An 18,677-nucleotide genomic window follows, 5' to 3' on the forward strand; every position below is an offset into this window, starting at 1 on the left:
TTCTGATTCAAGGCAGCTTTTTGTTTAGCTGCTCATCCCAGTGTTTAAAATAATTACATAATTTCCTGAGGAGGTGTAAACGTTCGCCCACGTAACACTTTTTTTTCCGAGTGAGTGAGTGTGTGTGTGTGTGTGTGTGTGTGTGTGTGTGTGCCCTGCCTCATAACAGTCTTCATAATTGATTTTAGGGACCATGAGAGGTTGGATTCAAAGAAAAGCTCTGCATGAGCCCTGCAGAGTGTGTGTGTACATCTGTGTCTATAATACACATACGTTTGATTTGTGCAAGTGCAGATCTGCGTCTGAGTGTGTGTGTGTGTGTGTGTGTGTGTGTGTGTGTGCCCTGCCTCATAACAGTCTTCATAATTGATTTTAGGGACCATGAGAGGTTGGATTCAAAGAAAAGCTCTGCATGAGCCCTGCAGAGTGTGTGTGTACATCTGTGTCTATAATACACATACGTTCGATTTGTGCAAGTGCACATCTGCGTCTGAATGTGTGTGTGTGTGTGTGTGTGTGTGTGCTCTTGACTCAGTTGTCCTTTCGTGATACTGTGTCATTCCACTTCAACGCCTGATTGGTCAACGACTGCCTCGGTGGGCGGTATGACGTCTTTCACTCCAGGAGGGCTTTTAACGTGTGTGTTTGTGCATGTGTGTGTGTATCTGTGTGTTATTTTGGTGATGCTCCCAGGCGTATTTTCTTTCTTTTTTCCCGGAGGCATACAGTACGCACACACACACACACACACACACACACACACACACACACACATTCAGAGGTGTATGTATCACACAATTTGTGTCTTTGAACAGTGGACTAATCTTGTTAGAACACACTCGGCTAATTGGGATTGGATGAAGAGACTTCACCTGTACTTATACATCACACACACACACACACACACACACACACACAGAAGAAGAGAAGGAGTAAAATGACTTTTAATTCAGCGTCTGAGAGAGAAATACTTTTATTTCTCCCTCGTTGGCCACAACAAGGATTTAACAGCCTCTTTGACGGCTACGATATCGCACAGATTTACCTGCTGTTTCCTCTTCCATAAAATGGCTTTGGGTTTCATTCGGCGGTGTGTTTGGTGTGTGTTGGTTGAGGAGGTGCACCACTGCGGGGGAGGTGGGCGCACTGTGATCACAGCCTCCAATATGTCAAAAGTAATTAGGCTGATCGGAGAGTATACCCTATTATGCGCAGAGAGGTGTGTGCCGCGCGCTGTTAATTAGGCTGATGAGTAGATGCGCTCTAATAAGCTCAGCACAGTTCTTCTCTCTTTTGAAAATGAGAATTCACAAAGTGTTTACTGTTATTATTATTTGGTTATATTGTTCTTATACCTCCGGACAAATAGCTTGTCATGTTAGAGGAAAATATGAATATTAAAAGTCAGTAAAGTGGCGACTGAAAGAAGAAATCAGAAACAGGTTTATTGCCAAATAAGTCTGAAAGAAGAAATCAGAAACAGGTTTATTGCCAAATAAGTTTTCACAAGCAAAGAGTTTATCTTGGTGCTAAACATAAGTTAAAAATGATATGTAAAGATAATAAAAAGTACTTGAAGATATAAACATACGTGCAATATGTTTTTAAAATGAGAAGCTGTACAGGTTTGTGCAGGAAACACCAGGTAGTGTGCAAAAGTTCACAATGTGCGAAATATTTAAATGTGCATCAGATTTCCAAGACATTTATTTTATTTATTTAAAGGTACAGCGTGTCAGATTGCAGATTGGTACCCCTTCTGTTCCCAGTGCATAGGAGAAGCTATGGTGGCCTTGTGTCAAAACAGGTCATCGTCACAACTGTCACTGTTGATACATATATTTAGAAATGTCACTTGTTCTGCGTTGTATTGGTGTGTGTGTTGACTTTAGCTCGCTGTTTAAGTTTAATGATGTAAGGGTAAGAAGCTAATCTGTTGCTTCTTCATGTCTTCTCTTCTTTCATGCTTCTTGTGCTAAATAATAAAGTATAAACTTCTGAAACAGATAAAAGTACTTAGGTAATACATTCATTTTAATTCAGTTTTATTTTATAACCTGATGTTTTACCCAAAAAATTCAATGTGTCTAGTAGTTTAGGGAGGTTTAGGAGCAAATCATCTGCATAGAGTGAAACTTTACACTCTATATATCTATACATTATACTTTAACCCTCCTCTATCAATTCCCTCAGTATTAATATCCTGCTGAGTAGCTAATGCTGGCAGTTCTATAGCAATAATAATGATAATATAATAATAATAAGAATGGGTGCAGTAATCCAAAAGACATTTGCTGAATAAAGCTTCTCAGATGTGAGAATTCAGTGATTATCTCATGAAGTGTCTTTGGGTAATTACAATGAGTAATTTCTTTCCATTTTCTAGACTAAACCTTTTTATATGTAAGTCTGTGTTTGAAATCTTTATGTTCTTTGTCTCATGTGATGCCCTTTTCCTGATTAAATAAAATCAATTAATCACGAAAACACTTGATGAGTTATGGAAATTACCATTAGTTGCAGCCCTAATGAAGGCAGGAAGATCATAATGAAGTTATATCAGCAGTTTTATATATTAAAAAAACATATCTGCCTTTGCCACATTACTCTCCCAGCACTCGGCCCTTAATGCTCGTGCTGTGAGCGGGATGTAATAATGTGAAATGATGAATCATAGAGGCCCTCTAAGAGTTCCTGGGCATGATGGTGCAATCAATTTTAAATAAATGTATTACCAGCAAAGTCTGTGTATTGTACGCTTAAAATCGCCTGAGAATACGCCTTTAACGTGCTGTTTTGAAGTAGAAATATGGAGGAGAGAGTGCACAGCCATTGTTCTATTCTTTAAGCAAAGCCTTGACTCAAATCCCTTCCTGCAAGACTTTGCTGGAAGGTATGGCTCGTAAGACTACACGAGCTATTCCAACATCTCTTCTGTCAACATCGTGGCTTTCTCTCTGTGTTACCATTTTCTTTTGAGTTTCATTTCTTTACCCAACCTTCAAAGACATCCGAGCAGGCAGAATATGCAGAAGGCAGAAATTAACTTGCTTTTTTCTTTTGTGCAAATCTTTGTTGACAACATGCCACTAAACGTACCGAAGCTACAAATTAGATGGTAACAATTGTCACCGTTTGAGTAAGCTTTGGTCCAAGATTTTTGATAGTCGACTACATTTTGGCGTGACAAACATTTCATTTCCCCAAACGACCTTCACTCCCAGGGGAGCGCTGAAAAACTGGGTTCTGCTGTAATTAGGCTAGCTCGCTGACAAAAAAAGAAGCATCCGAGGTAGAGAGAGAGAGAGAGGGGGGAGATAAAAGACCAGGAGGTAAGAGTGAAGGAGAGGATGAAGGTGGGGAGGGTGTGAGGAGGAGATAATGAGAGGCAGGGTGACAGAATGAAAGAGTGCACGAGGAGGAGAGCATGTCAAGAATCAAGAGGGGGGTTGTTTGCCGGCGGCTGCCTCATGGTGTGATGTCGTCTCACCGTGTTTTATTACACAGGGCAGCTCTGTGTTGGGTCCGTGTGTTGTCGGCATGCCAACTAACTTACGCCGGCTCGAGTGTTCTCAGCGTGTCCGCTCACTGCACCGCAGCTCGACTGCAAATAAGAAACGACCTGAGCGAGAATGAGAGTTCATGATAACCCTGGAACAACAACAACAGAGGAATTTCATTTTTTTTTAGTTCTGACTCCTGGTGGAAAAGTCTTTTATCAGTCGATACTTGCAGGGATAATCAACTGTATTTGTCTGAGATGCAATGAAAAGTGTCTTCCATAATCTTAATTATTGACAGCATGTGTCTTCCTTTGACATGCATGGACATGTTAATGTTATGTTTCTCTCCCAGCCTGCCACACTTTGCACACACGACACAGAGAGACACTGAAAATAGTTCCTGGGTCTGCTCACAAAGCAATATTTCACCATTACCACAGTGGGATATATAATACGAAGTGACATGTTTTTACGTTGAATGGGCTCTCGCTGTCAGCTTGTTTTGTTTGCGGAGTCGTCTTTTTATATATTTTTAGTTTTCAGACACCTTTGTTGTCGGCTCAGGAAGCACAATTAGCTTTGTGATGTACAGTAGTGTGTCAGTGTGTCACCCAGCTGTGGTTTAATCAATGTGTCAGGTTTGGTGTGTGTGTGTGTGTGAGCTAAGTGTAGCATATAGAGCTGATAGTCGGGGGTTCAGGAGGGGCCACACGGATCAGCTGCTGCAAACACACATCGCATTAAAGCGCTGTCTGTTTAATGACTGACTGATTTCTGCTGCATGCAATTATTATTTAATTTATGCTAAATTAATGTGATTTCTTATTGCAGTAACAATTAGTTTAAATGATCACAGTTCCAAATGTAAAGAGTACATTTAGGAGTGAGTGATGCGTATATAAATCCTCCATCACTGCAAGTTTATTGATCATCACATTGATTTAACAGTATTGCTATATTTGAGCGTTTGACAGCTCATTCAATGGCCAAAGGGTTTTAACGAAGGAAACAATTAATATTGTCTCATGGTCCATATGTTATATGGGCTTCTCCTAATTATTACATCACTGTTATTAATCAACACTATGGGTTGCTGTCCAACCACAGAACATGTGTGTTCAGACTGCAGAACATTTTGAAGGTTCTGGTAGATCCACAATGATTTACATGGTGGATCTCGTTAGCTGGCACACTAATTAACCAGCCTCTAGCAAACCTACGTTCAATAGTTACAGGTCAACTAGTCACTAACTAAACGTGATCGCTGCCTTCACCCTCACCTGAAACTCAGTTTAATTACACATGATAATTACTTAATTCATTAATTATTATTAATTCTTGAAAACTCCCATTGCTAGTGCTAACCACTCTCTGTTGCTAACTGCTACTATTGCTAGTAGCTAATTCATGTTGCTAACTGTTACAGCTACTGCTAAGCTAACTGCTACAGCTACTGCTAAGCTAACTGCTACAGCTATTGCTAAGCTAACTGTTAATTGCTTTCTGTTAACTGAAATTGCTCTTGTTAACAGCCCTGTGTTGCTAATTGCTATGTTGCTAACTGCTTTCTGTTGCTTGCAAACTGCTAATACTGTTTCTGACTAACTGCCCTTTGTTGCTGCTAACATGTAGCTGCCTTCTTTTGCTAACTGCTAATGTTGCTAACTTCTTTCCGTTGCTCGCTAACTGCTAATACTGCTAGCAATTACTTCATGTTGCTAACTGCCCTCTGTTGCTGCTAACTGTTGCAGTTACTGCTAAGCTAATTGTTCTGTTGCTCACTGCTAGTAGCTACTTCATGTTGCTAACTGCCCTCTGTTGTCACTAACTGTTAGAGCTATTGCTAAGCTGCTAATAGCCCTTTGTTGCTGCTAACATGTAGCTGCCTTCTTTTGCTAACTGCTAATACTGTTAGCAATTACTTTATGTTGCTAACTGTTAGAGCTATTGCTAAGCTAATTGCTTTCTGTTGCTCACTGCTAATGTTGCTGCTAACTAATTCATATTGCTAACTGCTATTGCTGCTGCTAACTACTCTCTGTTGCTAACTGCTACCACTGCTAGTAGCTACTTCATGTTGTTAACTGTTACAGCTGCTGCTAAGCTAACTGTTACAGCTACTGCTAATGCTGCTGCTAACTACTTCATGTTGCTAACTTCCCTCTGTTGCTGCTAACTGTTAATTGCTTTCTGTTGCTAACTGAAATTGCTCTTGCTAACAGCCCTGTGTTGCTAATTGCTATGTTGCTAACTGCTTTCTGTTGCTTGCAAACTGCTAATACTGTTTCTAACTAACTAACTGCCCTTTGTTGCTGCTAACATGTAGCTGCCTTCTTTTGCTAACCGCTAATGTTGCTAGCAACTACTTTATGTTGCAAACTGCCCTCTGTTGTCGCTAACTGTTAGAGCTATTGCTAAGCTAATTGCTAATTGCTTTCTGTTGCTCACTGCTAATGTTGCTGCTAACTAATTCATATTGCTAACTGCTATTGCTGCTGCTAACTTTTTGAAAACTCCCATTGCTAATGCTAACTACTCTCTGTTGCTAACTGCTACCACTGCTAGTAGCTACTTCATGTTGCTAACTGTTGGAGCTACTGTTAAGCTAAGCTGTTAATTGCTTTCTGTTGCAAACTGAAATTGCTCTTGCTAACTGCCCTGTGTTGCTAATTGCTATGTTGCAAACTGCTAATACTGTTTCTAACTCACTAACTGACTAACTAACTAACCAGCTGACCAGCTGACCTCACTGTAATCTCATTAATTAAGTATTCAGTGATGTCGTTACCATGGTATGTGATCGTGCACACATAATGCTTAATTACAGTGTTGAACTCCAGCACTGACTCGTTAGAGACGGATGCTAACGAGGCAGGAAACGATGACACCTGAGTTACCTGTGTCACCGTATCACACTGTTACTTTTGTTTGTGCGTCATCAGGCCCGCTGCGTTACTCGTGGCTACTCGCCTCTCGTATCATGGAGTGGGTGGAAAGAAGACGCATTAGAGAAAAGGTGTAAAGTGGGATTTTATGAATATGAATGACACGCATCACCGTGCAGCGCGAGAGTTTGGCATCCGAGCTGACTATTAATTAAAGCGGTACCTGTCCTCTCCCCGCAGCTCACCTGTCTCTCTCTCACCTGTCTCTCTCTCACCTGTCTCTCTCTCTGTTTTTGTCTGACAGAGACAGTGATGGATACAAGGACAGCGACAGCTGAGCTTGGCTGGATATCGTTCCCTGCCAACGGAGTAAGAACAATGTGCAAAGGTGTACTGTACGTGTGTGTGTGTAGGTGTGTAGGTGAATGTGTGTGTGTGTGTGTGTGTGTGTGTGTGTGTAGGTGAATGTGTGTGTGTGTGTACCCCTGGGGAAAGCAGTTTGAGTACACTTTCCAGTGCTCCATTAACGAGTCCGTCAAAATCTTAATTACAGTTGCAAGGTGACACCAATTAACCGCTATTGATGCAGAATAGAATGGATTCCAATAGATCAGCACACAATAGAATAGAACAGAATAGAATAGGATAGGATGGTCTTCCAGTCACTTTCTTGAACTTCATGGATTTTTTAAAAAGCTGGCTTGGCCACTAGCCGATCACAAAGCTCTGGTCTGCTGTGTGTGTGTGTGTGTGTGTGTGTGTTTGAGGTGAGTGGCTCTAATTGTGATGAATGGTTGTCCCTGTTCAGAAAAGAACGAGGTAGAGGAGAGGGAAAAAAGTGAATGAGGGAGAGGAGTGGGGAGAAAATGGGAGGGAGGGAAAGAGAAAGTTTAATTTGTGTCAGGTCTCGGTAAACCCATTAATCATTTTGGCCTCTCCTTTCCCCTTCCTCCCTTCACACACACACACATTAACCAGTGGGAGGAGGTGAGCGGCTACGACGAGAACCTCAACACCATCAGGACGTACCAGGTGTGCAACGTGTTCGAGCCCAGCCAGAACAACTGGCTCCTGACCACTTACATCGACCGGCGGGCGGCGCAACGCATCTACGTGGAGATCCGCTTCACCGTGCGTGACTGCGCCTCCATCCCGAGCGTGCTGGGCTCCTGCAAAGAGACGTTCAACCTCTACTACCTGGAGACCGACAGGACGGTGTCGGAGGGCATCAAAGGGGTGGAGTACTGGGCCAACGCCCCTTTTCTGAAGGTACCGGAGCCAGAAGGCGGGCTTTGTTTTTGGGTGTAAATGAGCATTTTAAAGTAAGATAATGATGATGATTGGGATGTTTCTCAGCACTGTTGGACCATGTTACCCCGTCGGTTCAGCCTCAGTTCTGCATGTTAAGTGCTGCATCTGTTTCCCGCTCTGGAGAAAATGCAGGCCAGAAGCTAAAAGCTGACATCTGTGCATGTTCAGTATATCATCCCCATCATATCTGAAGGTGTTCGTCTACGTGTCGAGGAAGCCGTCACACTTTTAAAGCTAGATTATTTAAATCGGAGAACTCTGAGAAGTGACAAACTTCAGGCTCTGACTCCCTCCAGTGCTTCTCCCGGAGCTCTTTGGGATTCATGGCTGACCTCTCCCTCTAAAAATGTCATCCACACAGCCTTCTACGTCTGCAGATTTTCAATTAACCACATCTTTTCAGTGTAGTTTCACACTGTTTATGTTGATGAGTCAGAGCGTTGGAAGCCATCCAAGCAAATCTCTTAGCAGTTGCCTCTGGTGCCAGCACTGAGGTTTGTTGGGGAAATAGCAAAATTAGAACATAATAAAATGATATGGTGTGTCGTCACACGAGCGCTTATCCACTTACTTACTTAGTGAATCTAAAATAAGAAAGAACAGGGATAGAAGAACCTGAATAAATGAAGTTCATTCACCTTTTTATTGGCCTTCATGTCCTCTTCTCTGTGTTAGGTGGACACCATCGCAGCAGACGAGAGTTTCTCCCAGGTTGATTTCGGCGGGAGGCTAATGAAGGTGAACACAGAAGTTCGGAGTTTCGGGCCGCTGTCCAAAGGCAGAGGGTTCCACTTGGCCTTCCAGGATCTGGGCGCTTGCATGTCCCTTCTGGCTGTCAGAGTGTTCTACAAGAAATGCCCAAGCATAGTGCAGAACTTTGCTTTCTTTCCAGAGGTACGGGCCAGAACAGTCTTTTTATTAGACTTTGTTGTCCAACATGTAAATTTTCATATTCTGATTCTGTGCAGACACTGACCGGAGCAGAGTCGACCTCATTAGTCATCGCTAGGGGAAGTTGTATCCCCAACGCCGAGGAGGTCGACGTGCCCATAAAGCTCTACTGCAACGGAGACGGAGAGTGGATGGTGCCCATCGGCAGCTGCAGCTGCAAGTCGGGTTACGAACCAGACAACGGCAACGTGTGTCGAGGTAAATCTGCGCATTAATGAGGCTGCGTCGGTTCAGACGGTGGAGAGGAAAAAACAGCTGCAAATGCCGCACATCAGAGATGTCATGTAGACTGAATTAATTAGATTTTTTTAAACCGTCTAATGACCTCGCTGTAGCGAGCGCTGCTGCACGCTTCACACAAATATCACATTGTTTTGCTGGGAAAGCTAACAAGGCTGCGTGACGGCAGATCAATACCCAGCAAACATGCTTCTCAAACCGGAGCAAGGCGTGCTCCTGCAGGAGGAGAGAAGAAAGGGCATCAAACAAATGGTTACAGTGTTATTTTTGTATTAAATATGTGCACATCAGTACCCTTTGTTTTCCATTCGCTGTGAAAAATGTGCCACGTTTAAGCCCTGCAGAGCAGGCGCTCCGACTGTAACTACTGTATGCTGAGTCAATTCAGGAGGAAATGCAAGTTTTATTGTGTGGAAAAGAGCAAAGTATGTCATTTCTGGCACTCGTAGCTGAATAATCACATGCATGTATACATTTTCTGGCATATTTTGTCGCCCAAGGGTGCAGCCCACGATGTTCCATATGTTAATATTAGTAGAGACAGACTTGGGTGGCACAGAAATAGCTCCTCTTCCCCCCGAATGTTCCATATATCTCTACCTCCTTCACTTCCTTTTTATATCTGGCCTCCTTCCCCATTTCCTCTCCAAAGTAGTAACCATCATTTCTTCTGCTTCTCCCCGGAGAGTCTCATCTATTTTTCGTGTGTAAATGTGTGTGTGTGATGTATGTACATACGGGGAAATGATAAGTGAGGCCTGCTTCATCCCGTGTTAATTAGTTTAGTGTGTTCCAGCCAGATTAGTCGACTGAAAATTAGTCCTGAACTGTCAGAGAGTGTGTCGGAGAGATAGAGGGGTATCTGAGAGGAAGGGAGGGAGAGAAGGAAGCAAGGAGGCAAGGAAGGAAGGGAAACAGGAGAGCCCTCTGGAGAGAAGGAAAAATTAAAGTAAAGAAAAAGGACAATCCAAGGACAGAAAGGTAAAAAAAAACTGTGACAGATAAAAGAGATAGAGAGCAAAGAAGGAGCTGATGAATAGTATTCTGTCTGTCTCTGCGTCGGTGTCAGTGTCTCTTTTGTGCACATAGTTTTCCAGAATATGGCAGTGCTGCAATATAATATGCAAAACGGTGTTTTCATCAGCGTCTAATCACTCGAAAATAAGAACTCTTCACTTCAAAATGAGACTTTTGTACGCGGAGGCGTCGTCGCGGGTCCTCGTGTGACGCGATGGAATTACAGGCTGAATGTTTCGCTTTGTTTTCGGGTGTTTCTCTCCGCGAGGTACTCGTTTCCGGGGACGTGTCTAATTACTGTTGAGACCGTGCTCGCGCTGGCTCGGTGTGCGTTATTAGCTGCTGATGCTTCAGGTGATTAATGCACATCGCCCATCTGTTTCCAGTAACGTCAGCCTCCAGCCCCCAGCCTTTTTTTTTTTTTGAGGTTGTCTCATCCACTTTGTGGCCAAATGGAGCTTTAAGGATCTCTGCAGACGGCTACTTCATTTATGCAGAAGAAGAACAATGTATCTCAGACACCTGTATCTAGTAGTTCCTCATAGGAGTCGAGCTGCCTAGATAAGATAGACTTTAATGATCCCACACCGGGGAAACGTTCTTGTCACAGTAGCTCACATACACGAGGTTGATAAATCATCTACAAGTGAGAAATCATGAAGTTGTTGGAATGAAGGACCTGTGGTAGAGCTCCTTCTTACATGGTGGGAGTGTCAGTCTGTTGAAGGAGCTGCTTCAGGCCTCCACAGTCTCCTGCAGGAGGTGAGAGGAGCCGCTCATGATGATGATGATGGACTTCAGCCCTGCCAGCATCCTCCTCCATGCTCACAGGCCACCGACGCATCAGCCTTCGCCCTCCTGTCCTCTCTCACGAGTTAAAAGCCGTATTCTGCAGCACTAACAGCTGCTCTCGAGTGTAAACAAGAGCGCTTTTTCTTTTTAATGGGTCAGCTGATGTATTCATGAAGCCATCCATACAGCAGAAAATGTATCTCCACAGTTTAAAGTAAAAGCTTTTCCACAAAATGGCTGCAGATGAGAGCAGAAAAACCATGAAGTAAGAAACACAGAAGTGTTCAGAGCTACTGGAGCTGCCATTTATTCGTCTGGGTAGGCTGTTTGTCACTCGTTCAGGTGTTTGTACTATGAGTAAGTAGTGAAGTAGTGTACGTAGTGACATAGTTTCCTGAGTGTGCACAGTCTTTTACTTTTCTGCTCGATCTGTTCGCTGCTGCTTCACGTGTTATCCGTCATAAATCAGCCAGCCATGTATTCTCTCCGGAGCGGGCTTTAGATCCACTTCTGGGACGCTCCTCTGAAACGTGCCACGGCGCTTCTGCCGCATGACAATCATTGTGGAGATAGCAGCTGAGATAAGTTCTGCCGGCCGCACAGCCGTGACACGAAGCAGCCTGGGCCGGTGGGATTTTAGGAATTAGTTGCTCTCTGTGCTGGCATGAAGCGTTTTTCTCAAAGGGAGTGTTTCTTATTTCTGTCAAACTTTGGACGCCAGCGAATGGACCGCTCATAGTCCGCTCCACGTAGAGTGTAATGGATGTAGACCAAAGAGACTCAACCTGACCCGACAGTTGGAGCGTTGCCTTGTCTGCGTACACCTGCCTCTTGTGTTATTCAGAGCGTTTGCACTTAAACAGTGATTTAGGATGTCCCGTCTGTCTCCGCTGAGCTGCCGTCTCTTTGGTGTGCTCCTCTGCCAGTCAGCTGATAATAACTTGGCAGGGAACTGGACCCACTATTAGAACAGATGGTTGTCTTTTGTTTGTGTGTGTGTGTGTGTGTGTGTGTGTCAGGCCACATAGATTGTGTTTATTTTACACCAAACCAGCATATTGTGCAAACCATCCGGCCAAATTGGATCGACATCAAAGTACCGTGTGCGTCTGTAAAGTCAACGAATATTCAAATTTGACTTCAAATGCAGCGCGCTACAAAAGTACTGAATACACACACAGTGCCCCTGCTGTGGACCCCAACAGCGCTACCACACACACACACACACACACACACACACACTCATGCAAGTTTTTAATAATTGATTAGTGAGCATGTGCACCAACTTTAGACAATTGTCATCCACATGGTCGCTGTGTGACTCCACACAGCTGGCTGGAGGCTCAGAGGGAAACATAGGAATAATATTTTACTCTGTCTGCGCCTCTAAACTTTCTTTCTTTCTTTCTTTCTTTCTTTCTTTCTTTCTTTCTTTCTTTCTTTCTCGAATCGATCTTTCTGTATTGATCTCACTATCTTTGCCTTTTCTTTCTCAGCATCTGCTCGTAGATGTTTTCCGTTTGCATGATGGATTTTCTGCCGCGTGAGCTGCGTCAGTTCATCTTCAAAGCTCCTTTTTTTTCCGTTTTTATCTATCCTATCCATACAAAGTTCGATACATAACACTAGGAAAAATACAATAAATACATCCATACTTGTGCTGGGGTAACTGATATTCAGTATCTAAAATTTGGCATTTTAATAAGAAAAGTTGTGAATGTTAGTCTAAAGAATTCAATTTAGACTCAGTGACAACATTTAAATCAACGTTAATCCATGTGTATTCATGTAGACTGATCAATTTATAATAAGATTTTCTCACACAGTCACAGTTTGATCTATTCCTCCTCTAAAACTGTGAAATATATACAACTGACTGACTGCACGAGTGATCACACAAACGACGTGCACACGATGTGTTAGTGGTTTAAAATTCTTAGAGAGCGAGAGAGAGAGAGAGAACTATACAGCGAGGTATCGAGAGATAACTAGTTGAGAAGGGGAGCCAGACTTGTTGCCATGGTGACACACCCCATGTGTATGAGCAAGGTTGTTGAATAAATGACCTTGACAAGCCAGATGTCTATCTGCTTATTCAAGCCACACACACACACACACACACACACAAAGAGGCACGATGCATTGACAGACTTCAAAGAAAGGTGGATGTCTGAATATGAAGAAACTAACTGTCTGGCAGATGAAGAAAAGAGGCGGCGGAGTCTCTCTGACAAATGGAGATTGAGGCGAAGCTGCAGCTGACGACAATTTGAATGTACGAAAACACAACGGCTGTTTTATTTCACGTGGTACGAATATTTTGTGACCGGTTTAAAGAGTATGAGCCTCTGAGGAGGGCGGCGTCAGCCCGGGTTATCGCTGCTTTGGTCAATCAGCAGTATTTTGGGGACATTTCAATGACTTTTATTACAGACAATAGAGACACGACTTCATTCTTGGACTGTTACCTATTCACCACCACTGTGGTAAACATGGACAGCTGTACACGTGTGTTTGTTCTGATTACATTAATTACCGACTAGTCCAGCAGCAGTCAGCCCAGCTCGGCGTCTGTCTTTCAGCCTTTTATTTCACCAAGCTCTCACCAACCACTAAAAGTCAGTCCCACATTTACTCTTGTCCGGCGGCTTCTTGCTCGCTCACTCTCTCCTCCTCTTCGCTCTCTTCTCCTCTGCCATTAAGTCCATAGAGGCTGCTGAGCTTGGTGACATTGCCTGCTTGCCCAGCTCCAGTTCTGGCACGACACCAGCTCTGTTTCACAAACACTAACACTCTCCCTGGTGCGCTGAGCTCAAAGCCTGGCTGACAAACTGAGCTAACCTGAGCTAACAGCAGCTACAGCTGTCAGCAGTTTACTTCACTGTCCATCATAAACTCTGTAAATCACAGCTAAAGCTGAAGTTGTTGAATTATTATACGCCTCCGGCGGCTTCTTGCTCGCTCACTCTCTCCTTTTCTCTTCTTAGCTTCCTCCGTCAGCGTCCTCTTCACTCTCTTCTCCTCTGCCATCATGTCCATAGAAGCTGCTGACCACCTCTTCTTCTTCCTGGTCGTCCATAACGCCTGTTGGTACAAACACTCAGTCCGTCAGCTTGGCGGTGAGCTCAGAGCGACGGGTACCGATTTCCTTTCATGAAATATAATCCAAGGAGATCTTTCAGAGCTCGTTAAGTGTGACTCCTCTCCCAATTAGTGAGATACTATTCATGCTATTACCAGAACGAGGTACCTGAAAGCATTTCGTCCTCTGATCTGATCAAAAGAAGAAGCATTAGCAGGTTCTGCTGTGCAGACCTCACCTGTGCACGTGTTACCTGTTGACTGTCCTCACATGAAACACGGCAAGTCAGTCCATCAGCGTCCTCTTCGCTCTCTTCTCCTCTGCCATTATCTACAGAGGCTGTTGAGTCCTTCTTCTCCCCGGTGGTCCATAACGCCTGTGGTACAAACACTCAGTTCGTCAGCTTGGCAGTGAGCTCAGAGCGACGGGTACCCGTCGCTCTGAGCTCACCGCCAAGCTGACGAACTGAGCTAACAGCAGCTACAGCTGTCAGCAGTTTACTTCACTGTCCATCATAAACTCTGTAAATCACAGAGAGTTGAGGCGGAGCAGCCGGAGGACATCAGAGGGAAAACCAGAAAACATTTCCTACATAAAATATGATCCAGTTTCACCAGAATCAGTGAAATAGTTGCTGCTGTGTGACTTAGTGCCGTAAAGCGTTACGTACTTCTCCCGACCCGGAGCCCAAAGTTACATAGAGTGAGAACAGACGTACGAACGACAGAGACACCGTTTGTTCCAACTCTAATCTTCATGTTACAGATACCAAAAATCTGCAGATATATAAGGAAGTCTTTCCTTGCCTTGTGCTTGCTCGATATGTCATGAGATAACTTCCGTTATGATTTGGCTCTTTATAAATATAGATTGTAATAAACTCAAGACTAAAATGAACATCCAGAGAAAGCAGGACTCACATCCTCCTCCACACCACACAGTGAGGGGAAGCCACGGAGGCCTTTCGGAGCGTGCAGCTCGCTGATGTTACATCATTTCTAAGCGGTAACAGTTACATCATTCAGAGCCGGCGATGTGTAAAACACATTTACAGTAATACAAGCTTGATCAAGTCCTGCAATGTGATACGAAGCATATTTCAAAACCTGAGATCTGAGTAGTTTCTTCTTCGCGCTCTGCAGCTCTCCATGCTCACGATGTAATATGCAGTAAAACACGAGGGCCAGAGAAGAACAGCTTCCTCCACTGTAAATCATGTTAGAACAAAAGCATCAGCAAAAGCAAGAAATAACATCGTAACGTTTCAGGAGCCGGAGTGCAGAAATAAAAACAGCTGTTTCATTGAGTTTCACTTTAGTCTTTCTCTTCTCTCTCGTGTCTGTCGGTTTGTTTGTCTCCACCTGACCCTTAGACCTTTTAACGTTTGATTAAGCGACACTCTGAAGCTCTTAACTCGCAGCCTCATTTGCTTCTTTCTCTCACTTCATGTTATCATTTGGGCTCGTACGGTCTCCCCTCCGTCTTCCACCATAAATCTGTGCAACATTTGCATTTTGGTCTTACGGCGTCTGAAGCATCTCGGAGATGAAGTGAACATTCATTACAGCAGAGGAGGGAAAACAAAGTGCTAAAGATAAATCAAAACTGTAAAAAAGTAACATTAAAAAAACCTCATTTGTTTTTTGTTTTTTCTTGGCTTTATGGCAGAGCTACTCTTCAGTCTAATTTCTCATTTCACACCTCTCTGTTTCTCGTTATAATTCAGAATGTGTTCGACCATGTCACGATCTTACATCTGATTTGTGGCTGTGCTGCTGCGTTTCTGCTCTGAACGGTTTGGACTGCTGACCAGCTTGGAAATGTTTCAAGCCAAAACCTGAGCTGCTCTCCAAAACGAAGCAAATCATATTCATAAAACCGACAAATAATTGACAAGCTCCGGCCTGAAACATGAACTCTTCCTGCTCCTCATTTCGTGAGCAGTTGCTGACTTGTTGTCGGGTTTTGCTTGAAATTTTCAAGCTGGAAAGTCACTGCAGCTGCTTTGAAAGCCTTTTTCACCTCGTGCTGTGCTCTTTTATTATTTGCAAACTGTGCATTTTGGCGCAGAACATCTTTGACAAAGTGATCTTAAGAGGCTCTTCCCGGTCAAATAAAGGTTAGATCGGCCGGCCTGTGTTCATGATTCAACAAAATATCTCTGAGGTAACAGAGAAATGGCTGCTATTGATCAGCTGCACTAACATACTGTACTTATCTGTTCAAGAAGCTGGTGTAATATATACTGATTGTACATTTAACTAAATCAGCAGCTTTTGCTGAGCCACAGTCGATTTCACAGTCCATCTATAAACTCACCTACACTCATGAGCTTTGCGGTAGTGACTGAAAGAATGAGATTGCGGATACAAGCAGCCGAAATGAGCTTCCTCCATCGGGTGGCCGGGCTCAGCCTTGGCTCTAAAGGGGCCAACTGAGGTGGATCTGGCATCTGGGCACCTTCCTTTGGAGATGTTCCAGACACGTTCCACCAGGAGGAGACCCCCAAGGCAAACCCAGAATCTGCTGGAAGGACTACATAGCCCATCTAGCCTGGGAACGCCTTGGGATCTCCCAGGATGATGTCTGGAGCGCCCTACTGAATGACCCTGGATAAGCAGAAGAAAATGACGCTCTACTGAAAATGATGGACTATTTTTGCAAGGGAAAAACGGAGTGATGCATGCATCCCAGAAACGTAACAGCAAGAAGGTCCTTGGTTCGAACCCTGGAACCTTTGCATGAAGTTTGCATGTTCTCCCTGTGTCTGCGTGAGTACTCTCTGGGTAGTTCCTCCCACACTCCAAAGACATGCACTTAAAAGGTTAATTTGTTTGTCTCTATGTGCCCTGCGATGAACTGGCGACTTGTCCAGGGTGTACCCCGCCTCTCGGGCCCGCTACCCCAGTGAAGATAAGCAGTTACAGATAATGTGTGTATGTCTGTTTGGAGAGTGGGCTGATGTGAAAGAACAGTTCTGAATTGGGTACAGTTATGGTGACCAGTGAGAACCTTTACTTCCTGTTTTTGTGGAACATTTCCTGAAGATTCTCCCCAGATGAAATCTGCTACAGCTCAGAGTTAGAGCTGACTGCGTTGTTGTGTGGAAGTTTGCAGGGTTATTTCCAAGCAGATGGGTATTAAATGCACATTATGCTGCACTTCCACAAATTTAAGACTGCAGTGGGACACATACAAGACCTGCTGTGGTGTTGGCATTTAATTAAATGAAAGGGAGGGCCTTCACACAGCCTACTAGAAGAAGAAGAAGAGATACTTTATTAATCCCTCAACGGGGAAATTCTTTTTTTTACTCGCACACATACGATGCAATGTGGAGAGAGATGGTGGAGTGATGGGCAGCCTTGCTCCTGAGGAGCACCTAGCTCAAGGCAAGGTGAACGGGCACCAGTCCACCTTCCATATTTTGGTCCATGCTGGACTTGAACCCCCGAGCCAAGTCTCTATGGACTGAGCTACTGCTGCCCAAGACTAGACTAGACACAGAAGTACACAATCACGTCAAAAAACTTCTACATAAGGATACTCTTACTCCACAAACTCTGACCTCCATCACCAGGCTTGTCTCATCCCGAGCAGACTGCAGTACAACTGACAGAACTATACACAACAAGCTGAATAACAAGCACGCACTTTAAATTCAGCACAAGCTGTCCCTCCGCGAACACAAGTTGGATAAAGGGAGACGTCTTTTAAGATTCATATATGTGCGTCATGTCCTAAAGGGTGATTCATATTTATGGACACGAACAGCTCTGATCCAGATAAAGCAACCGGAGAAATGAAACCATAATCTGCACCGCTAGATATGAAATGTAAGTTTGGGGGACGTATTGTTTTTGTGCATCTTGTCTGAACAAAGTGTAACGCACTGCTCTCCCCATAAAATCCCCTCTGTGCTCAAAGGCGCTCAAACATTGCATATTTGTTGTGCTTTATTCATGTTCAGGAGGCTCGGTTGTGTATTTTTAATGTTTTTCTCTGCTCTCTGTCTCTTCAGCTTGCCCTCAGGGCACCTTTAAGTCGTTCCAGGGGGCAGGATTATGTCAGCAATGTCCACTCAACAGTCGCTCCACCATCGAGGCTGCCACCCTCTGCGGTTGTCGGAACGGCTATTACCGCGGAGACATGGACAAACCGGAGGACGTGTGCACCAGTGAGTCAGACCCCCCGTCGAACGAACACACAGAAACACACTCGATAAACGTTTTAGTGTGATGACTGTATGTCTGGAGACATAATGCAAAGAGTGAGAAGGGAGATTTCTGCAGTGGCAGTCCAGTATCTCATCGTTCAATTAAAGGCCAATATCTGCCTTGATTTATCGTTCCAACCTTAATTTTATGCATCTTATTCAGAGCGAGTGTGCAGCAATGTTCCCGTCCTTGTTTGGGGATTTGGGGGCGCGTAAGTAATAACACTGCCACGTTCCTCAGGCTTTCCATTGAAGAGAATATGTGTTTAGTGTGTCGGAGAGGCCGTATTGCTATGCAAGACGAGGCACAGAATTTGAAAAACGCTGCCTCTCGGTTCCACAGAGAGATGGTGTAAGTAGGTTGAGACATGAATCATTTGGACTGTCTCTGCAGCAAGTTTCAAACTGTGAAACTGTGTGTGTATACGTCTGTGTGTGCTGTGTGTGGAGGTACATGTGTGTGTGTGTGTATCCTGGTGACCTGGATACAACTTCATGTTTTTTGGGGCTAACACAGCTCTGTTTCATTCATGTCTTTATTTTTTACTGAATGAATTAACAACACGTACCGCCTGAAAAATATCTGAACTGTAGAATTCTCTATCAGGTGTCGATGTGAGTCGTGGCGACCATTTTATGAGCCCTGATTTTCTGCTTTCAACCCGTGTACTGGTTTAGGT

At 44.0% G+C, this 18,677-nt stretch overlaps 1 protein-coding gene across 2 annotated transcripts in view; it reads left to right on the forward strand.

The window, feature by feature from the left end:
* Nucleotides 1-18,677, forward strand: part of LOC104930567 (ephrin type-B receptor 1) — an 86,505-nt gene that overhangs the window by 27,468 nt on the left and 40,360 nt on the right. For both annotated transcript variants that reach the window (XM_027290505.1, XM_027290504.1), the window contains exons 2-6: nt 6,693-6,757; nt 7,367-7,657; nt 8,375-8,593; nt 8,668-8,848; nt 17,803-17,958. In XM_027290505.1, the coding sequence (XP_027146306.1) occupies nt 6,693-6,757; nt 7,367-7,657; nt 8,375-8,593; nt 8,668-8,848; nt 17,803-17,958 (912 nt within the window). The remainder of the gene's footprint in view (nt 1-6,692; nt 6,758-7,366; nt 7,658-8,374; nt 8,594-8,667; nt 8,849-17,802; nt 17,959-18,677) is intronic.

Source organism: Larimichthys crocea, chromosome XVII, assembly GCF_000972845.2.
Source record: "Larimichthys crocea isolate SSNF chromosome XVII, L_crocea_2.0, whole genome shotgun sequence".
Classification (NCBI taxonomy): domain Eukaryota; kingdom Metazoa; phylum Chordata; class Actinopteri; family Sciaenidae; genus Larimichthys; species Larimichthys crocea.